Genomic DNA, 23,079 nt, shown 5'->3' with positions numbered 1-23,079 from the left:
CTAATTTGTGTCCTAAATCAGGAAGTTAGAATCATGCACTGACTCAGTCACTATGAACTTGTCTCTCCCCACTCCTCGTCTGCCCTTTCCAAGGTTAGTGATTTACAGACACTCAACAGTGGTATTAAAATAGAAGGGTTAAATTCAAATCTCCTCTAAGCCTGTTTCAGGTCAAAATTAGAAGCATGGTCTTTCACCTCCCAGATGTGTCCTAACTAGCAGATGGGAAGGCAGGCAGTGTCAGTATCATGCTCTTCAGTATCTTCTACTTTAGTTTTGAGTTTATTTGTGTGTTGGTCTTTTCAGAACACTTGTTAATTTTACTGTACTGTAAACTTCTGCTGACTTCTCCTGGAACGAGAGTTTGCAGAGGCTACCTTAAAAATCTCTGTCAGAAGCAGCTTTTGTACTTATTGTCCACAACTTCCTAATTCTGCAGGACCTCTCTGAAGCTGTGATATAAAGATAAGAAGCATAAGAAAGCTAGGCTTTATGGTATGGAACATACTTTAAGTGTGTGTGTGTTTATAGGTATAAAATCCAGCATAGTAAAGTATCACTCCAATTTATGGGGCAAACCTTTGAAAGAAACTTGAGAAAGTATGTATGAAGAGTACAGCTGCCAAGCCTTTCTTTGGGTAAGTGTTTACTCAAGAAAAAATGTTCTTTTCCTCTTTCTTTTTGGGGACAACTATTGGACTTGGGAATATTCTAGGACTGTTCTGTTCTGCTTTGTACTCGTTATGTGGAATTGCCTTCAGTCCTTGAAAACAACACATTTAGTACCTCCAGCTACATAAAATACTGTACTTGTTTCTACATGTTAAGAGCTGCAGTGATCATCTTAACTTACCTAAACTTTTTATCAAGACTCACTTTTAGACCAATGAAGTATCCTCTTGACCGACTCCAGGATTCCTCCTAAAACAGAAAGATACTATTTTAATTTAAAAAAAAAAAAAAATCTTTGAAGTAAAACAAGCAGAAATGGATGTGCCATTGATTAGGTTCACAGAGCAGTCACTGAAGTTGACAACAGTAAAGCACGTGCTTACAGTTAAGCACAGCAATGTGTTTACACACTCAGGTGCAGAAGCCAGGTTTTTATCTGGAGCACCAGAGCTGAGTCCTGCAGCACTGAGGGCCCTTAGGATGGGATAGGAGAGAAGCAGACCTTGAGTCAGAAACTGGTACACATCTTTCATTCTCCCCCTAGGACTGCAGCACCGTCTAATGCTGACCTGAAGTCTCCCTCTCACACCAGCTACTTCCCAAGCCAGCACAGCTGGCACCTTCCCACATCGCTCTTCCCACCAGCCTGCCTCACTGCCTCAGCACAGCTGGCGCAGAGCAGGAGAGGCCAAATCCCATGGGAGCAAAGGGCACGTTTGGGGGGAATTTCATAGATCTCCACTCAGGCCGATTTTGTTAGTGAAAATGCTGATGGCTCTACTTCTGAGGCAATTAAAGTTTTTGCAAGCAGATTGTCAAAAGCATTTGTACTTTAGGCTGTCTGTTTATAATGATTCTTACATTTTCTTTTAGCGCTCTCTGTAGGAACCTTCTCTCACTATTACTATTAACAACAACCAGGTCTGCAGAATTCATCCTGCAAAACTCTTGGGCTTTTTCCATGGAGACATGTTCTTTGCTGATGTAGTATAGTTTATCTTCATATATGACCCATCCATCTGCAGTGGTTTTATATGCTGGAAGATAAATAAGGTAGCCTTAAATTCTGTATCTGTAGAACACAAAAGCTCATTTTAGAATAACGATTTTGATAAAAAATAATTAACAAGATGAATAAATGTACAGAAAAACCTACCATACGTGTTGGTTGGTTCAGATTTTAATGGCACTCCTGCAAAACAAGAGAATAGAGGGCATGACGCATCTTTGTAGCATGTTTTATGATGTAGCTTGTGACTGACTGCAAGGAGCAGAGTGAGGAACAGAGCAGGATTCTCTACTCCCTTGCCATTGACTAGAAAGCAAGCTTAACCACACATTTCAGCTACATATTATGCAATATGCATGGTCATCTACTTACAATTTTGTATCATAAGCTGTGCTTCACGTCAGCAAAGTCATAGCTTTGGTTGGATCACATTCTTGTGCAGAGCAATGTAAGGGAAAATTGCTCTTCCAGTCTGTAAGTCACAGTAGATTTATCTGAAACACTTTAACCTTTGGCTTTTAACCCCTTTACTGATCCATCAGTAGACATTCCATAATCCTCCAAAGGAGTCTTCTTATCAAGAGGGAGAAAATTTACACTAGATTTACTTTAGGTCTATCAAAGTTTCTCTCAGTCCCAAATATTTGTAAGCAAAAGGAAATATGACTATATATACTGACTGTGAGTTATTTCTGGTTCTGATAGAAAAAGAAATACCACTGCTTTGAACCATTGCTTTTCCAAAAGCAGTTGAATCCTGAATAATATTAAAGGAGAACTTGGAGCACCACTAAATCTTTGGTGTACAAACATATTGTATTTCGTTTTTAGCTTTACCTGTGTTAGTGTAAAAAACAGTATTGTAAGGAATTCACAGCTCCTTACTTCCTACATTACAAAAATACAAGCAAAAACTTCTTAATATTTAAAAAGTTTGCAATCTGTGAAACCCTCACAAACACATGGATTATTTATACATCCTAATTTACATGAAGAAATAAATTTGTTTATTCTCATCATCTAGCATTGAAAAATCCTGGCCTAAATGATGTTACCCAATGCTCTTGACCTCCCTTTGGAAGAAGTAGTTCTTTGAAATTTTTTGTCTTTCTCCAGCAACTTATATTAGAAAGCAACTACTGCTGAAGTTATTTAAGCTTTTTGCTTAAAGAGAAGAATAAATCTACCTTTTTTTATTTGACAAACCCAGTTAAGCTGTACTTCACAGACCGAAAGAAACCATCGTTTAGAATGAGTCCCACCGTTGAATACGCCACAGAGCTTGCGTCCTCCTGAATTTCTTGGACTGTCATCCCAGTTTGTGTACCTAACCTATAGAAGAAATCATCTTTGTTACTCTTTTCATCTGTTTCAGTAGTTGTACTCTCCATTGGCAAACAGAAACAAACTGGTTTTGTCTGAAAGATTCTGTCTCTCACTAAAAAGAGGTGAAAATATAGGGAAAGCAATAGGTATAAGAATTTTACAGTGGGGCAATGATGTCAGTGATCAGGAGATCAGGCTGTCTTGCCATGTAGGGATTTTCCTCTTGTTTATGCCTCAAGCCCTAGACACAGCCAGAAGAGAAACAGGTAAACGAACTGTTTCTAATGAACTCTGCCTAGCTATGAACTTCACCCCATTCCACTCATGCTAATCATGTGCAGACAAGGTAGTTTTCACTTCAACTGTGACCTGGTTCAAAATTACATTGTCCAACAGCTGTCTGGTGGCAGTGACCATATCGAGCATCAGTTCAACATTCACATCTTTCCTTCCCTGTGGTTAATGAGGATGGGAGTGTGGCTTTTGGGAGGGAAGTTATGTCCTACAAACCTAGTGGAGTTACCTCTGAAGAAACTAACATCCAAATGGGAAAGGAGAACCATTTGATATAACCTGCTTGGGATTTTCAAAAAGTTCTTGATAAGATCGCTTCCCAAAACATTTATGGAAACTAATGTGCAACAGGATAAGAGGAAAGGTCCTTGCTTGGGTTAAAACATAGGGAATAGAGTGTAGGAGTAAAGAGCGGGTAATAAGCAGTGGAATCCTGCAGGAACATTTCACACATCTGTGGATATTTACATGGGCTCGAGAGATGACTGGATAAATTCATGGAAATAAATAAATTAAGATTTTAGATCCGAGCTCCGGTTCTGAAAGACCCTGAGTCATCACTTACTGAGGGATGCAGGAGTATACTGGGAAATCTGCTTGCAGTTTGATTAGCTCTTAAGACGCTTCTGGCCACTGCCAGAGGCAGGGTACAAGATCCAATATGATGAATTTTTATGTTCTGACGTTATGTATTCATATTATATTCTTGGAAAAGAAAATATGTTGGAGTGCTGTGCAGAAAGCTACAGATCCTGATGAGATACAGATGATTTCCATGTATTCAGATGTGTTGCTGTGATTTTACTCATGAAAATAAAGGTTAACAACCATGTAAATGTTTGCAGAATTAGTGTTTTCTTTGATGAGGATAAAGGTAAAAACCCAAAAAGTACATGTACAAACCCCAAAACATCTTAAGCAAACAAATTTGATGAAAAATTAAAATACTCACTGGAGAGCCATCACTCCAGGCAAATCCTTCATCTGGATTCAAGGAAACTATACCGAGCCAAACTTCTTGAAAGCTACAGTGAGTCTCACTAACAGAAATTAAAAGGCAAAGCAGTATGTAAACATCAACACAAAAAACCTCCAGAAACACATCATTAAACTTTCTAGAGCACATTGTAAAGTGCAGTGAAGTTGTAATAATTACCCTATTACCTTTGGTGAAGGGCATACAGATGCATATGTTCTTCATAGAAATACTAATATTTCTATGGCTCAGTGGCCATGACTTATTTATCAGACTTAGTAGTAGTATAGATCCTGTATTTCCTCTATGTTCTGTTTTCTTAGCCTTCACAGATTCAGAAAATGGTCTCAGCATTGACTACTTCAAGGTGAGTCAGAAGTAAATATATTGGTCATATTTTCTACCCTACTAAAAATACCACCCCCTCACAATTTCATGTATTTCTAAATTATATCTAGTAATCATGATACTGGCTTTTTTAATTTCCTGGATATAAACAACTCTTCTTTTCATGAAACAGTTAAAAACATTCATGAGTAGATACAATTTCAAAGTATCACAGGTTTTTTGGCTTTTGAGGAATCCATATGTTTCAGAAATCATCTAAGAGCATTCATCATAATTCATATGAAACGTCTCTTAAATCTGGTAAGATAAACATACAGCAGATACTCACTACATTGCTTTTATTAGTAACGGTATCTCCTCTTTACTGTTAATGGTGACCAGGTCCCCTCCTATTTCTCTACAAAAATCTCGAGCTTCAAGCCATGATTTCTTTTTAATATTTGATCTGCAAAAACACTATGGAGAAATTACTTTAAAACATATTATATATGTTATAAAAAAATAAAGAATCATAGTCTCACTCACCCATAAATGAGGTTTCATACAAGCCAAGTAAAAGTCCATGAAAGAAATAGCATTAATTACTCTGTTCATAAAATTTTTGCACTAGAGTTGTCCAGCTAGTTAGCGTAGTGGTGACAAACAAAGGGAAGGAATTGCTAGAAGGGAATAGGAGGGCCCAGGCCACCTTCCAGATGAAGGGAAAGAAGAGTGGTTGTGGTGGAGAGGCAAGGTGGCCTGGAAGGAGTCTGAAGATACAGGCAAAAGAATGACCTCATGATGGTTTACAACTCTTACTTTACATTTGCAATATGATGTCTAACATTTTGTTAGTTTAACAGAGAATAAGCACAAGTTTGACCAAAGCTAAAAATGATGATTTGGGGATAAAGGAGCCCAAGTAAATCATTCCAGCTGAGTTTGAAAGAAATGAAAAAAATAACATAATAAAAAAAGGACTCATTAATTCAATAAAGTGATAAGAAATATTAACATCTCACACTTGGCTTAGCACATTTCTATTCTGCATGATCCCAAATCCATGTTTGCACATTACCCTCATTTCTTGTTCAAAGTACTTTTGTATGACTGTTCAGACATAACTGAGTGTACTTCAAATACGAGTTATCTGTAGCTTTGCATCAGAAACTCTCTAACAAATGTCCTTCATAAACACTGGTTTAATTAACCTTTCATGTGACTTCTTATGCTTTATTTTGGGGGATAATGTGCTTATCTTAGCAAGGTCCAGCCTTAGACATTGTGCTGCTTCACTGTTTCTCTACTTCGTCCCCTGAACTCTCACAGACCTCAGATAAATATAGGATCTTTGCACAACCTAGTGACCACAACTGATATAAAGAGCCACACTAACAGCCAAGCTTTGCTGCTTCTGTTGTTTAATACAGCATTTTGACATTGTTCTCATAATAATTTTGCAAATATTGCTTCTTGTTTCTTCTTTTTTCTCTTTTCTTTATGTCTTTCTAGGGACTTGATATTTATGTTTCTCTTCTTCCATTTTCTGCTCCAATTCATTCAACCCCTGGGGCACAAACTTCCTCATTTTCTTTCCTGTGTCCTTCTCCCTCCCCTTGTGTCCAGTCCCTTCAGCCTCATCTTTCTTCCTTAGTTTCTCCCTTTTTATGGATAATTCCCTGGGATGTTTGGTTTTTGGGGTTTTTTTTTTTGCTATATTCCAATCTCAGCTATTGCAAAATGAAGATGTCACTTCCTTTTTCTTTCTTTCCCCCCCACTCCCCCAAATCAAGCAGTTCAAAGCCTTTCTTCTTCTTTTAACTATTTAGGCACTTACTTTAAAACAGGAACTACTACGGTTGTTTGATACCCAACCTTCAGGACATGTGGGGACCAGAGCAGTAGTTGGAATAGGTGGAGCTGTTGCACTCTTTGCCCATTGCTTACAGATATATTTTTGCTTTGTCTCACAGTCAAGAACATCCCATAGTCCAGCTGCAGTCCCAGTTCTCATGGCTACACATCCTGGATTACTTCCTTTATGAGAAACAAAAAACACGTTGGACATTTTATACAGTCTAAATTGTTTAATTCTTACTTAAAATCTTGAGCAGTGGTCATTCGCTTCTTGCCATACAATAACACTTGAATAGCAGAGTTACATTTTAGGTGTTTTTCACACAGGTGAAGAGCAGTATTTTCTGTTTGAGGAGGTCATGATCAGTTCGGGAACCTGCTTTTTTTTTATTTTGAATGTCCTGCATAATTAATTCTATGGGTAGAAAGTAAGTTGTTGCTTTTTACAGTGAAAACCTGTGTTTTCAAGTGAGGACCTCACTCCTACTTACATTAAGCCTGTTTTATATCAGGTAGCATATGTCAGGAAGTTTTATATCAGGAAGCTAGTGATTTTCATATAGATGGAAACAAAACCATAGATAGGGTGCATACATAGGGCAGGCATGCAAACCTCAACAGAGATGTGATGAAGCTTATCCCGTGACATATTCTCTCAGAGGGGACCAGAGGTGCATACATCACACAAGATGCAGTCAAATGCACACAATGGGCTTATACAATGGCTTATTTGTGTTCTTTCTTCATTTCCTAAGTATTCTTAACACTTTATTTGCTTTTTGATTCCTGTTGAGCACAGACCTGATGTTTTAATGGACCTGTCTACCATGGTGCCAAGAACTGACTCCTGAAATGAAATGGTCACCTGTAAGTCCATCATTTTATGTCAATTCAAGACATATGTTTGCTCCTATGAGCATCACTTTACCTGCATCAAAGTTCACCTGCCATTTTACTGATCATGCTCAGTCACTTATTCTCCTGACATCATCCTGCGTTTTCTCACAGGCATATTTTCACTATCAGAAATAAATTAGTATCATCAGCAAATCTTGTCACCTCACTATTTCACCTTTTCCAGATTGTCTGTAGATATGTTGAACAGCATAGGCTTTGGCACAGATCATTATGGGATTCTGTTGGCAAACACTCTTCCCCACTAAAAAACAGCCCACATCATTAAAAAAACCACCTTCCATTCCCTGCCTTTTCATCAAAATTTTTATTCTTGTAAGAGCTTTCCTGTGTCAGGTCAGATTAGCTGAAAGGCTTTTGGTAATTGAGATAGACCACACTAACTAGATTTCCCTTATTCATATGCTTTTGGCTCCTGTGGGGAGCTCCAGGAAATCTGTGAGCATGACCTCCCTTTACACAAGCAATTTTATATATCTTTCCCACTATATCTTCTTTATTCTATTCTTTATTACAGATTCAGCTAATTCACCAATGACTCATTCATCTGTATTTCCCCACATCTCCCTGGAACCATTTTAAATGTTGGCACCAAATTTGCCTTTTTTCACCCCTTAGCTGTCATGGCAGTTTTAACAGGTAGTTACACATTAAAGTGAACAGTTCACTTAATGTAACCTTTACTGCTCTTGGATGCTTTTGCAGCTGTGCTTAGTCCTGACTTGCTATTCTTCAGGTCACCGATTTATTCCATAATCTTTTCTCCTGGTATTTCAGCTTGAAATAGACTTTCCGGTCATACCCTTACAAAAAAACTTTCCAGCACAGAAAGACCATTTTCTTCCTCAGTGAACACAGATGCAAGGAAACTAATTTTTCTTCACTGTTCCAGACTGATCTCTGAGTGCTCCCTTTATACTCTGATCATCTCCTGGCACCATGGACTCCCTGGCATTTACAGAAGTTTTATTACTTTATGTCTGTTGCATTTTTTATTATTTTTATTTTATTGTACATTTTATAACCTCACTGAAAGTTTTTGAGAAAGTTTTCAAATGATCACTAGGAGGGATGTAGTATATCTTGGGGAGAGCAGATTCCCTCATGGCATTTTGGAATCTTGTTTTCTGTGCTTCTGCACAGTATGATCCTGTGAATGTAGTTTTCTTAGCATCACAAGTAAAAAAAAAATGGTATGATCATTTTTTATACTGTGATTTTGTCATTCTAACTTAAAATCCTTATTACAATTGCTCTGTTTGAGACTCTTCTCCCAGGCTAACTTTACCACTAGAGGGATGAGTGTGGAATAGTCTCAGGAACTGCCTGTAACTCCTGTTTATGTCTTTGTGAAGATGAGCAAAAAGGTTAATCTTATGGATAAATATATCAGATGTCCTAATATAAAACTGCAGTTCAAATTGTTCCCTTTGAAATTAAAAGATGGGGTTTGAGATCTGCCAGTTCTTGTAAAATATACCGAAAGCTTTAAGCATAAAATTCAGAGGACATCGCCAATGCAAACCCAAATAGGGACCACAACCTCAGAGAGCGCCTACTATCCACTGTCACAGCACCTACCGGGCATTGCTGCACCCCAGTGCGTGAAGGAGACGGCTTCACCATTGGCCCACCTGAAAGTGCCTTGGTCCTCCACATCAGAGAGACCAAGCCAGAAATATTTCTCAGGCCTCAACCCAACAAGGCTAGTCAGATAAGCTTGTTCATACCTGTAAAAGGGATCATAAAGACGCAAGTGAAAACAAAGTCATTTATCCAAATCCTACTTGTCTAATCTGCTGATGAATCCTTTTCACTTTTTCCTTGCTTCAGACTGAGGGAGAGGACCTTACGATAGGGTTCTGACTCTCTATAAATCAACAAACTAAAATGAGGCTTTTCTGTTGTTCAACTAGACACTTCATCTGTAACTTAGATAATTTGCTGTTTGACGTTGTGTTAGAATTGTAGTTCCAGGAATATTTCAGAATATACAACCTTTGCCTATTTAAAAGCCAAGGAAAAGTCATTATCATACCTACTTTCAACTGTGGCTAAGTAACCTTTTTCTCCTTCACAAGTGGTGTTTGCTTCCGAAAATGTTGCTGGAACATGTCCAATGAAATAGCAGTAGGTCCCATATCTTCTCCAGCCCTGTAACATGATTTTATGATTTCCATATAACTTTTAAATAATTGTGATATCATGTATTAAGGGAACTATACCATTTCAAAATTAATGAAGCACAATAATCATGAATATTATGAATTAGAAACCTTTTGCAGTGAAATTACAGATTCCTTCTAAGCAGTTTCTGTAAATGGCTTTCTAAAGTTTAAAGTAACTGAGAGAGAGATAAACTTCATAACGAATAAAACCAAAAAAAATCTATACATAAATAATATAAATAATTCAAATAATTCTAGATGATTCTCAGACAAGGTACTTATTTGATCTGGGAAACTGATGTCCATTTTTATATACTTACTTTTTTGCAGCCTGCATCAGTAATTTCCTTTTCTCCAGTTATTTGTGATATAGGTTTTCTTTTACAAATGTAGCCAGCTTTCTTCTCACAGACATAGTCTGCCCAATAGCCATTCTGTGGCAGGAAAAAGAATGAAATAACAATGAGATTAAGATGAATAATCCAAAGAAAATGAATAATTTCTTTATAATGAAAACCATTCATTTTCTTTCTCCTTTCATTTTGAAACAGAAATATTTTTTTTCCTTATCCAATTCTCCTAGTTGATAACAAAAACAAGTCTGCTCACATTCAGTGAAACAGTAGACTGGGTTATAGTAGTACCGCTACGGCTGGTAGTGATAAGAAGGGATGAGGCTGCAGGGAGCTGGTCCCCGACCTGTTCTGCAGGGCCCTGCGCAGGCAGTTGTGCCACGCAGTGATGGGCGAATGAGCAGGCACAAAGGAGGCAGCAGGGATCCCCACATGCCACCATTACCACCAGAGGAAAAGGAGCAGGAGAATGTACTCAAACTACATTCAGAGACCTGTTTTATAGCCGTAATAATTTCATTGGTGACTTTCAGATGAACTTAAAGAGAAAATTTCATCAGTGATGCAGTAACGCTTTCATTTTCTTTTTTCTTTTTTTTTTAATGAAAGGTCATATTTAATCTCATCCTTTGTCCCCACATCCCTTTTTCTGGCCCTAGCCAGTTGCTAAAATAGCGGGGCACATTATTCTTTTATTAAGAAGTTAGTTTCAATATTAAAGTAAAATATATATTGAATAATGTTACCTGGCCCTTGATCAGTACACAGTCTTCTGGCCTGTTGTTTGTGGTGGATGGCTCTCCCAGGTGCCACTTTGTGTATGTCACTGGTGTACCATCACTCCATTCAAAATACATTTGAACCTTATGGTCATTCAGCCCAATCCATAGCTTGTCTGTTGGCTCTAAAACATGGAAACACAGAACTAGAAAAGATCTCATGCCACTGCATCTTTTCCACAGCACCCTCAAGCTCTAGAACATATAATCCATTTCATAAATTTATGAAACATAAAATTATTTAGTGTTGCATGATCATGTTATAAATTAATATTTTCACATAGATATTAGAATGAAGACAGTATGCTTTGGGAAATTAAGCTGTAATGGAATCCCTGCACTGGATCAAAAAATTTTGCTTCTCTTCCTCATAGCAGTGGGAGAAGACTAAATGACCAGCCAAATGCCAATACACTATGGTGGTATGACAGAGCTGTGTGAATAGTTACTTTTTAGGTTCTGTTGCACTGGTCAGATTTCAAAAAATACTGTTTTTATGTAACTTGAAATGTGAATGTTTTAAGCTTCTTTTAACAAAATGAAAAAAGCAGAGAAACGTCCTAAGCCCAGCCCCCTGGCCCTAGATCAACTGTTTAGGCAATAATAAAATCAGAGTTTCGACAACATCCAAAACTCAGCAGGGAAAGGCTGTCAGCAACCAGATCTGACTTTGAGGCTGGCCCTGCTCCAAGCCAAGGCTGGACTAAATGACCTCCGGGGTTCCTTCTGGCCTAAACCAGTGTATGATCCTATGGTTTTAAGCATTCTTAACGAAAGGAAAGCAAGGAAAATGAAAGGTAAATTTAGGCAGCATTCACGAAAATGAGAAAGAGAGAAAGATACGGAAGGATATTCACAATTTCTTCAGTAGTCACTAAACTGGGGTACGATACCAGAATCAAAAAGTATAAGAAACCAAAAATATCTCCTTGTATGGTTGGACACTAAGCAGACAAATTAATCTTTTTGAAGAAAGAATTTTTTCTGTCTTGAATACCTTTCACTTTTTCAATAGTTAATTAAGGCTTTCACTACCTCTAAGCATGGGGAAAAAAAGGCAAATAGTTAACAGGGGCAAAAAGTAGCAACATATCTACAGACTCCTCACATTTCTGCGAGGAATATTAAAAAGGCCATGGCAAGACCACGATGACATGTTAGATCCAGTGACCTTAGTACTGTTCTTTAGGCAGCCCAGGCAATTCCACAGCTTACTGTCTGGAAGCCACCTTGGCTAGCTTTGCTGATCTTTTCCATCTGGCAGTGTAGAGAGCTAAACTTTCCTTGGTAGGTTTCTTCCATCACTTCTGCAGAGACCTGTGAACTTGCTGATCTGGGTGCTGGTTGACCACAAGATGCAGAGAATGACTTAGAGCCACACTGTAGGTTCCCCAGATGCACAGAAAACAGTACAAATATGTTGTTTTTCCATAAAAAGCACTCTTTCAAAGTGGAAGTTATATTTCATAATCCTTTCGCTAAGAAAGCTTCTCACTGGGATGACTGATGTCCTTCTGCCCTCATGGAAAGCAAAGCACAAGTTGAGACAGTCTGCACGTTCCGACGCAGAAGGCAGCATCTGTTGTGAAGCAGAAAGGAAAGCACTGCACCAGCCTAACGCCACTGGTCCTCTGGATCCTCGCATGTCTTTGGCTGCAGTGTTTCATGTTAATACAATTCCTACATCTCAATTCAACTAACTGGTGCTTCTTACATGCAGACAAAGGCAAAAGCCCCCCCTGGAAACACTCACTGTACCCAAGCCGAGACACCATAAAGCTGTGCTCCTCAAGGCTTTGGATGCTGGCCAGGTGACTCCCTTCCTTCTGACAAGAAGTCAAAGCTTCTTCCCATGCTTTGGTCTCCCTGAAGATCTTATAACAGTGATCTATATACGGTACCCATCCATCTGGGCAAGTAACAGGCCCAATGTCACCTAGGAACAAATATCAGTGTTTTAGAGGAGTTCAAATGCCATGCAAGGGACATGACACTGAAAATATTTTCACTTATTCTGTGCAAAAATTCTAAACTAAGAATTTTCTTTGGAAATTCTCATTATAAGGAAATGATAAACACAAAACATAGTAAACATAAATATGATTCTAAATCTGGCATTTTTCAGCTTGGAAAAGGAAAGCTTTTTAATACAAGTATTATTTAATACAAATTCTAAGGTTCTTACATAGTCAAATGTCTGTCACAAATACACTAATGTATTAATTTTAACAGCTTCTGCATTACTTAGTACTTATTTGTCAGATAAGAGAAATCAGAAACTATCTGCACCTAACATCGAATGCTTATGAATTTTTAAAAGATTAAGTATATTGATAGAGTAAAAGTCATCTAGACAGATTTACAACTAGACAGATACATAGGGAAACACCAACAGGGAAATCTTTATACACTGAAAATATCTTTTATCTTTGCAATGTGTCAATCTTTCTTCTTTCTGCTTATTTTTACTAATGTCGCTCTTCTGAAAAATATTTTTTTGTTTGTTCTCCCTTTTCATGCTCAGTAGTGCGTGTATTCAAAGGGGAGACCTGACTACCAAAACATGGACAGACAGGACAAGTTGAACATTCTTTGCTTCTACCTGTTTCATTCTGTGTGTTGTGGGACTGAAGATCAGCCTTGAAATGGTGCAATGGTTGTGAAAAGCAAACCAGATAAACAAGAAAGAGTTTCTATTTCTAATAAAATTCTCCTGCTCATCTTTGTCAATGTGAATGCTGAGCAATTGAGATAACAACTTCTACTTTTGATTATCAACATATATCAACATACCTGAGGGAACCAAGGTAAAGTTTCTTTTCTTACAGATGTAACCAAGTTTCTGATCACATTCCCAATTTTGCCATTTAGCTTTTGTTTCAGGATTCAAAACCACACAGAGTTTTCCAGATTCTGGAGAGGGGCTTCCTTTGGGAAAGGTACAGGAAAAAAAAAAATGAACTTTTCTGAAAGGCAAATAGAGCTCTAAGCTCTAAAATGCACAGGAGAAATCACTCCTGGCTGAAGTGAGAGCCCCAAAGATCACGTCTTTCCCAGCTTTGGCAAGAACTGAGGTAGGTCTCTGGTAGTGGGAATGTCTGTATGAAATGTAGTATCATTTGAGTGAATATGAACATGTAACCCCTTCATAGTTTTGTTGCTAGAGACAAGATTTGGAAAGACCGTATATTTTGGGGAAAGACGGTATTGCTTTCAGAGCTAAAATATTGTTGCAATACATAGAAGAAATACATCAGGGTGCTGGAGCGTGTCCAGAGAAGGGCAACAAGGCTGGTGAGGGGTCTGGAGAACAAGTCTGATGAGGAGCGGCTGAGGGAACTGGGGTTGTTTAGCCTGGAGAAAAGGAGGCTGAGGGGAGACCCCATCGCTCTCTACAACTACCTGAAAGGAGGTTGTAGCGAGGTGGGTGTCAGTCTCTTCTCCCAAGTAACAAGCGACAGGACGAGAGGAAATGGCCTCAAGTTGCGCCAGGGGAGGTTTAGATTGGACGTGAGGAAAAATTTCTTCACCGAAAGGGTTGTCAAGCATTGGAACAGGCTGCCCAGGGAAGTGGTTGAGTCACCATCCCTGGAAGTATTTAAAAGACGTGTAGATGAGGTGCTTAGGGACATGGTTTAGTGGGCATGGTGGTGCTGGGTTGACGGTTGGACTCGATGATCTTAAAGGTCTTTTCCAACCTTAATGATTCTAAGTTTCTGGCTTATATTGCTATAGAAAAAAAGCTTTTTCTAAAGCTAAAGCAAGAAAAGCTAAAATACATATGGCTTATCTATCTCATAATAGAATTTAAAGCAGTATTTGAAGTATGTATATTTTTTCTTCGGAAATACAGAATCAAACAAAGTCACAACTACCTGGAGCCCAGTTTAAGTACCGGAAAGGGCTTCCTCCAGTCCACTCCCATCCACTCCTCAAGTCCAGTCTGTTGAGTCCAATCCACAGTGCAGAATCTGTACCTTCTGTTAAATCTAAGTAACCAAAAGAAGATAAATGATTTTATAAATCACTTTTTTATTCACAATAGTCACTAATAATGTCTCTAGGAAGACTTACAATTCTTAAATATCTAACTACAAATATCTTTAGATACTGAGATACCTGATAAAATGAAATATGCTGAAGCTTTCATTAGTGTAAAAAGCAAACAAACAAAAAAAACCCCTCTTATTCTATCACCTAATGAAAAATGAGCACAGATGAGATGCCACAGAGTATATCCAAAATTAAAGTGTTTCAGTCTATTGTTTAGAATAGGCTAAATTCCGTACAACACTGGATTTATTTAAGTAGAAATATTGGTACAGTATAAGTATAAACAATAATAATAAAGCTCTTAGAAGTTAAATTAACCATTAAAAATAACAAGAGAGAGTTTCTTCTATACCATTCCTCCAGCAATACATGGGTAGGTAGAGCCATGATTTGGGATCTATGAATAACTGATATTTTTCAGTTTGTCAAATGAATGAAAAAATCAGATGCCAAACTGCGTTTGACACAAAACACGTCTTTCTTTTGGCACACAGATATCTCTTTTCTCTTATTTTCAATTTGTTTTAAAGGTTCCTTTTGATGAAAAATGAAACTTTCCTTTACTTTTCAGAATATTTTTTTCCTCTTTTAAAAAAAGTCAACAAAGTTTTAATACAAGACAACATTTTTAAATAGAAAGTCAAACTGTTACACTTGCAGGATGCTGGAATACTTTGAACTCTGTGTAAACTTGGCAGTGATTTTGATATGAACTTGCAATTTCTAAAAGATTTTGTTTACTTACTCATGCATATTTAGGTCCATAAACATTAGACAAAACCATACTAAATAGTCCTTAGCTGTCATGATGGACTGAACAGATCTTGAATTTAAGTCAGGGTTTGCTTTATTTCCTTACCTTTAAGGTATGTTTGTTCGTGAATGTCTGTGATACTCAATAATTCTGCATTTTGCTGCTGACAGCTCTTCCTGGCTTGGTGCCACATGAGAGCCGATTCAGAGTTTATTTGGTAGTGGACATTTGTTAACAGATCTGTAGTCCAGGTGGTGTCTTTATCTGTGGAGAAAATAATTATTTCAGGGGTGATAGTAACTTGCCCACAGAAAAATGAGTTGCAGGTTCTTGTTATGCATGGCATTCTCATTAAATGTCACCTGTCCTGTTCTTTCAAGAGCACTGAAAGTGTTATGAGCGGGATGGGGAAGGACAAAGTTAAGGCCTGTAAACTGACAGGAAGAGGTGGCAAATATTGCCTCCTGTTCCATGAAGTTACATAATTCACAAATTACTACAAGAGAAGTGATTGCATAGAAAAATATATTGCATGGAGTGCTGTGGCAGAAATCCTAGGTGAAATCTATAAAAAGATATGCAACATCTCCTCCTTTTCTTTCTGGATGGCAGTTCCCACTGAGAGCTGTGAGGACCAGCTCTAGACCTGAATTTAGCATCAAAACTGTCCTTAGATAAATTCCCCCCTTGCAAAGAGCTTCTGGATCTGCCTGTCACACAGCTTCAGAGCCCGGGCACTGCAATGGTGCTGAGCTGCATTGTGCTACTCTTCTGATTACCTTTGCGTCTTTGGTCTGTTGAAGATCTGTACATGCCCAGTCAAGCACAATACAAAATTGAATCAGATATTTGATTATTCCCAAAAGTCAGTATGAAGTTGAATTTAAAAAAGAACTGAGAGCTGGGACTGTCTTTCAAAAGCTTTGAGAATTATTCACTGACCCTATGTCACATGCCTTTTGGGCTCAGTGTCCTAGGTATCTTCACAGGGACCTGGAAAGCATATTGGACTATGGATTTGAACCACACCAAAAGCACATTTTGAATCAACTGGAATAAAGGGGCGTTTTAATAATAAAAGATATAATGTTGAACAGGAGCAATGGGGAAGAATATCGGGGAAAGCTGAGAAGTGTCAGGAGGCATCTTCAACACCTTGAATGCAAAGCTCCCCTGTCAAGAACAAGGCCATAAAGGGAGGTGGAGGGGGAAGTGACCACAGAAATGGAAGACAGTTTTCAGGAAGTGATTGAAGTTGTAGAGAAATGCCAGGGATGGGAGGCAGTTGTCAGAAGGGGTGGAAAGACTGCTTCCCAGGCAATATGAATAGGGCTTAATAGCATGGATAAAAGGACACATTCCACTTAAGTAAAAAAATATCCACATGAGAATCATGCAGACTGAAATGTTAACTGCATCATTAATCTTCCTACAGCACTCATTTTTGTGCCCACTTCCATCGCAATGGGGGTCCTCAGAAAAGGGTTGTACAACGGAGACAGAACACATCCTGGCTGGGAAACAGTGAGGAGCTCGAAATTATCGTGCTGCTTAGCAACACCCCCACAATTAGTGGGAACTGCATACTGTTTTACTCTTCAATCACACTTTTCTCACATGTTGCATCTTTATGCAACATGTTATTTCCTTGCGTAGAGAGCTGCAGGATGTGGCAATACATCATATACTAAAATACCTTCTTGTAAACTATGCATTATTATAAAGATATTCTTATTCTGCTAGCACTGGTTTGCCAATACCACACTGAGGAGAACTGCGTGGGAACAGGTAACTTACCTTTTGATGGGCAAAATCCATATCGCTGGTCGGTGTCATAGTCTGCAGTGGTTGCACACCAGAGCCAGCCATCTGATCGACCAGCGTCTGTGCACTTGGCGTACCATTGCTTATTGTACATGAAAGGGAATACACAGGGTGCCCCAAAAGCATTTCCTAGCAGTGTAAAGGTCTCTGAGAAGACAAAATGATAAAGATAGATAGTATGGAAAATAATAAATGAATGTAAACTGTGAAAAATGTGAAACCTATGCTAATGGCTGAATTGCATCTCAAAGTGCTTTCCATGTTACTTTTCCCATAACCATAACAAAATTCATTTCAACACTTTTTCAGACTTAAGCTGCTGACATATGCTTCAGAGCAGTGCTATTCTGATGTAAAGTAATATTTCATAGATGACATCTACAACTAGATTTTTGTTCTGACCAAGATGCTTTTACAAACTTAATAGGGCTCCAGAGCTCTACCCTAAGATACTACTATTTTAAACAATGTTAAGATTTATATAAAATGTGCAAGAGGAGGAACTAATATTTAGAAGTCCTACTTCCTGGAAAAAGTAAACATCAGGTTAGACAATCCGTCTCTGTTTTTATTCCAGTGACCATTGAAGTATCTCACATATAGGGGAACAGCTCCCACATGCAAGGCTCAGAGCTTAATACTTCAAATATCCTGTGAGGTGGTTTTTAGAACATTCATTCTGGATGTGGGAAAGCCATTCAGAACAATCAGACTTCAGCTAATCACAAAGGGTAATTGCACTGGTAATTATAATTATTCCATGAGCATCCTCATCTGCTGAGTCACAAAAGCCACACTTCCTCCGCCTGTACTGGTACTTCCAGCCCTTTCTCAGCTCACCCATATTGTGCTTCTTTCTTGAGGATGTGATTTCATTTCCATGTTCATAGAATCATAGAATAGTTAGGGTTGGAAATGTTGCTGTATAAGAAACTTATTAACAACATAGTGACACAGTATGGTGAGTGATAGTAACTTTAGAGAATACTTATCTATAGTATAAGAGTAAGTATGTATATACTAATATATATTTAGAGAATATAGAGAGAGTATATGTAATACTTATAATATTTGTAATACTAATATACTATAATACCTATACTAAAATAGTGTGTATATTATAGATCATATAAATATATATATGTATATAATACCTACTTGGCCATAAATATGACATTAAATTCAAGGCTAACTCCCTCAGTACACTGATTTTCTAAAACTCTAATGGCCACTGAAGGAATCAGAATAGTCAGAGCCAAAGATCCAAAACACTCTAATACTCACAAAAAAATTAGTGCAAAGGATGAAAGAATCAATTTTCCGTACCTTCATATCCCCGGGAACATAAAACATCCATGGCCCCATAGATTTTCCACTTATCCTTTGCACTCACCCCCTTCTTTAACAAAACATTATCATGTTCTTCATTGCCAGGACTGAAAAACAAATCTTCTCCTTGGATTGCAAGGAGGCTTTCATTTCTGCATTCCCACCACTGGAGCTCACTTGTTCGATTACATGGATACAGGGTGATCACAGCCTGATCCTTCTTCGATGGCACACCCAGGCATAGGTTCAGTCTCACACTCATAAGCTGATGATCAGTGATCCACCTGAATTTTTGTGATTCATTGTCTTGATGGCAAGTGGCAGTTCTAACTGACTGCGCGATAGACACCTGAAGACAGAGCTTGTTGACTTTATTATATATTAAAAATGTTTCAATGTCTGTAAAACAAAACAAAACAATACCTAGTAAATGGTTAATATAGAATATATGTATAGTGGATATGTGACATGGTTCTGCTTCCCATTCACATGAACAAGGAGTCATTGCATTCACATCAGATAAAATCATGATGTTTTTGAACAGAGTCCAATGCAACATTAATTTTACTGATTAAAACGCAGTAAGGTAGACAATAGATATGGATTTCATTATTATATGTCACCATACTGTGGATTAGCGGCAGTCAGCAGCATCAGCAGAGCTGAGCACAGCTTGTTGGATTGATTTACATCAGTCACATGAATTCCCTCAACCGCACTGCTATTACCATTACCTTGTTTCCATCTATCCTCAGATGCATGGCCTTGTAGACCTCTGACCTCTACAAACTTTCCTCACCCTGCCAGATCTTACAGGTCTCCTAGTGAGGTCACAGGCATCTTTGCTGAGCCATTTGTCTCTCCACTCACGAATCCACATTTCCTTTCCTTTTCACTGTATAAATGTGGGTGAACACCTTTGGGCCTCACAAGGGGTATTCTGGACTCATTGGCCTTGCTGACCTACAAGACCTGCAGTATCTACTATGAGCCATTGCAATGTAAAACTAGGAATGACATTGGGAAACCAATCACAGTCTGAGAAAGTAGCAAGGACTGGGTAGTAGTGGCATCTGACCACCACTTGGCAATGTGGAAAGGCTAGTGGAAGTTACGAGGTCCACCTGTACCAGAAATTGGGTCCCTAGCCCTCCAGGTAGTTTCTCTGATCATGTCTACAGCGCTGGCTCCAATGTAAAGTAGAAGTAGCTGAGCTAATTTCAGTCCTACAGTGAGTTTATCAATAGCAGTAGCGAATCATGCCTATGAGTTTGCTCTGCTGCTTTGTGGTGTACTCTGTGACCCACCTGGTTGTATTTCCCTCCAAAGCTTGTGGGATTCATAACCAGTTTTGTTCCCTGATACATATCTTGATCACTGGGAGTCATATTTAATTAAAATGTATTTAAAAAGCTAAAGAAATTTCATTTAAAAATCTGCAAAAAGTTGAAATCAATTTAGTTAATAATATACAGTACACTGAAAGTAATTACTCTGGCCTGCAGTGATACCATGAGCAATTGAAAAAAACACCACATACTCTGAGGCAATCCTTAACAGATTTACTCAGGAGTTACCAAGCTAAAAGGATTTAACCTTAAACATTCAGGTCTCCAGAAGCCATCTGTTTAACACCTACAATAGAAGCGCAGCTAAAGGGATGGCAGTAATATTGTTACTGCAATTCTACAATAACTTTCCTAAACTTAATCCAACTTTGTTTCACAAAAATTTTACTTCATCCACTTTATCAATGCCAGTGAATTCAGTGAGTCTGTTCAAAACAGTGAATGAAAATAATTCTCTTTATAAGCACTAAGTCTTTCTGGATTGCACAGCCATCATCTGTGAATATCTTAATGTCCTACAAATAATTCCACATTTCACCACTCCTGAATTTTTTCCTGCCTGATTTTTCTAACCATTACCCAGACAACAACAGCTCAAAAAGCAGAACACAGGAGTAAAGAATAAAAAAAAAATTAGACATTTAAACATCTTTCGTTATTTTCTTAGGTCTGATTTTCTGGGGTTATTGAAATGATAGTGTCACTATATATGAACAAAGCCATTAAGAATTCAGTCTTTGCTTCCTTCTCTATCCATTTCTTTTTTCTGTTAGATCCTGCCCTTGCATCTTAAGAGGCTCCCCATCTACATGTCCCAAACTAATAATGTACATATAGGCACTGCCACAGAACTGTAAATCACCCAGAAATGCCAGAGGACATGGAAGCACCTTTACAGGAGGCAAGCAGGAGACACTTACCCACCAGCTGCAAAGCACTGTGAACAAGAGAAAGAACAAGCAAGAACCTGGAGAACATAATTGTAATAATTTCTTTTCTTCCCTTCACCAAAAGCTGGATGACGAGAGTTGCTGGCAATAAAATCCTGCTGAAGAGAGGACAGTGACCGGTCCTCCTCAGTTTCGAAGGCTGGATGGTTCGATAGAAAGCTCTGAGTACTAAATAAGGAAATATTCTGTCACATGCCACATTTTAAAAAAAAAGAAAAAGAAGACCACGTAGCACAAATTTTGCCTTCGAAAAAGGATGACTTCTCACTGAGGGCAAACCATGCTGCCTTGGGAAAGCAGGTGATACACAGAAGGTTATATCTCAATACTTTCCTGCTGCCTCTCCTGAAGAGACATCTGGGGAGCTCATGAGATCAAATCAACAGTGAAATACCAAAGACAGAAATTCAGCCTCAGCTTTTAAGTCTTATACCTTAACTACACAGTGAAAAAATGCCATCAGGAAAACATGGCAGTCTCATATTTCATGTGTGAGATAAGACAGGATTGAATTTTAGAGGATTTAAGTGAAATTCACTCTGCAGAACAGTATAAAAATTTCTTCCCTTCTAAAAGAGATTGCCATTGTCTTACTAACCTTCATGTCTGCATAAATGCAGCTAGGAGACCAGCACCCAAAGCTACCTGAAAAATGGCTCATTTTAAAAACAATCCCCGCTTCTCTTGTGAAGTAGGTCAGTCTTGTCTGACAGTCATACCAAGAGCCAGCCACAATTTCAGGAAATGCCACGTATCTCTTCTTACCCAGATGGCAGAGCAAGCACTCAGGAGTTTGGTTTCCAAAGGTATAGGTGGAAACCTGAAAGAAACAGCACTCCTCTCCCGACCACTATAGACTGTCCCTATAACTGCGTGAAGGCCTGACTTTATCACAGTAGATTTTTACCATGGAAATATTTTGTTTTGTTTAGAAAAACTGCTAAATGGAAAAAACAATCTGTGGTGTGAAAATATTATTTAAAGTGTAGTAACATATTTGTTCAGCACCTGTAGCAAAAATGTGATAGCAAGGAAATTTGGCATCACCTCCTGTTTGCCGCCAAGATGATTTCTAAGTACATTTCCTAAGTACAGGATTTGTTCCTACTTGGCTGCTCAGCAGAAAGACAATGCAAGAAAGAGAGTTAGTTCCCTGAGAAAGTCTACAGGATTAAAATAAAAAGGAGAAATTGAATTGTGAAATAAGAAATTACAAGGAAATGCTAGGTACGCACGTTAGGAAGTTATGGGCAAAGTTAACTGAATTTTCTTTCTCAGATGATGACAAAAGATACTAACAACAACGATAAAGTCAACAGCTTTTTCTGGAAAAGACATTTCTAGAACTGTTTTGTTTTGTTTTTTAAAACATAAGTCTCTTAATCAGCTGCTGAAGACCTTGCCTAGAAAGAGCAAAAGTTTTCTTTGGCCTGAACTGATTTGTCTTAGACTCACAACACTTCCTTACAGCATGTGGCCTATTTATACAAAAGATACATTGTCATTTATATTGTCAGGAGTTTTAACAGCCTTGTTTTATTCTGGAGCTTGTACGGACAAGGCCAAGAGGAATTCCACTTTCTTCTCTGTTGGACATTGTGCAATAACAAACAAGCAAGAAGGGAACAGTCCCTTTTCTTCACCATCCTCTGCAACTCAGGCCACACCAGAGCCAACTGCAGCCTGGCAGTAAAACAAACATTGGTTCGTTAAGAAAAAACAAGCACTTGATAGGAATCCCTTCAGCCAGGTTGCAGATCAGTTTTAGGGCTAAAAATCTGAACAACTTGTACTGCATCCTTGATACGCTAAACACACCTTGTGCACTTGCACCTTTCCTCGTATGGCCAATACTGTGAATTACGGGGTTGTCGTGGTTTAACCTCAGTCGGCAACTGAGCACCACACAGCTGCTCGCTCACTCCTCCCCCCGCCCCCCTGGTGGGATGGGGGAGAGAATTGGAAAAGCACAAGTGAGAAAAACTCGTGGGTTGAGATAAGAACAGTTTAATAATTGAAATAAAATAATAATAAAAATAATAATAATAATGTAATAATAATAATATAATAATAATACACAAAGCAAGTGATGCACAGTACAATTGCTCACCACCCGCTGACCGATGCCCAGCCAGTCCCCGAGC

General features: G+C 38.4%; 1 protein-coding gene across 1 annotated transcript in view; it reads right to left on the bottom strand.

The window, feature by feature from the left end:
- The window catches only part of LOC143157297 (macrophage mannose receptor 1-like), a 42,494-nt gene extending 21,525 nt beyond the window's left edge, over nucleotides 1-20,969 (bottom strand). The window contains exons 1-18 of the mRNA XM_076332117.1: nucleotides 20,906-20,969; nucleotides 18,634-19,035; nucleotides 17,281-17,454; nucleotides 15,589-15,747; nucleotides 14,552-14,665; nucleotides 13,470-13,604; nucleotides 12,430-12,612; nucleotides 10,644-10,801; nucleotides 9,865-9,978; nucleotides 9,415-9,530; nucleotides 8,958-9,106; nucleotides 6,442-6,641; nucleotides 4,954-5,081; nucleotides 4,254-4,341; nucleotides 2,869-3,013; nucleotides 1,829-1,864; nucleotides 1,534-1,709; nucleotides 854-921 (exon numbers count right to left, since the gene is read on the bottom strand). Coding sequence (XP_076188232.1) covers nucleotides 854-921; nucleotides 1,534-1,709; nucleotides 1,829-1,864; nucleotides 2,869-3,013; nucleotides 4,254-4,341; nucleotides 4,954-5,081; nucleotides 6,442-6,641; nucleotides 8,958-9,106; nucleotides 9,415-9,530; nucleotides 9,865-9,978; nucleotides 10,644-10,801; nucleotides 12,430-12,612; nucleotides 13,470-13,604; nucleotides 14,552-14,665; nucleotides 15,589-15,747; nucleotides 17,281-17,454; nucleotides 18,634-19,035; nucleotides 20,906-20,963 — 2,603 coding nt within the window. The 5' untranslated portion in view covers nucleotides 20,964-20,969. The remainder of the gene's footprint in view (nucleotides 1-853; nucleotides 922-1,533; nucleotides 1,710-1,828; nucleotides 1,865-2,868; nucleotides 3,014-4,253; nucleotides 4,342-4,953; nucleotides 5,082-6,441; nucleotides 6,642-8,957; nucleotides 9,107-9,414; nucleotides 9,531-9,864; nucleotides 9,979-10,643; nucleotides 10,802-12,429; nucleotides 12,613-13,469; nucleotides 13,605-14,551; nucleotides 14,666-15,588; nucleotides 15,748-17,280; nucleotides 17,455-18,633; nucleotides 19,036-20,905) is intronic.
- Between the last annotated feature and the right edge of the window lie 2,110 nt (nucleotides 20,970-23,079).

This window comes from Aptenodytes patagonicus, chromosome 2 (genome assembly GCF_965638725.1).
Source record: "Aptenodytes patagonicus chromosome 2, bAptPat1.pri.cur, whole genome shotgun sequence".
Lineage (NCBI taxonomy): Eukaryota > Metazoa > Chordata > Aves > Sphenisciformes > Spheniscidae > Aptenodytes > Aptenodytes patagonicus.
This window is presented reverse-complemented; position numbering and strand designations above follow the sequence as displayed.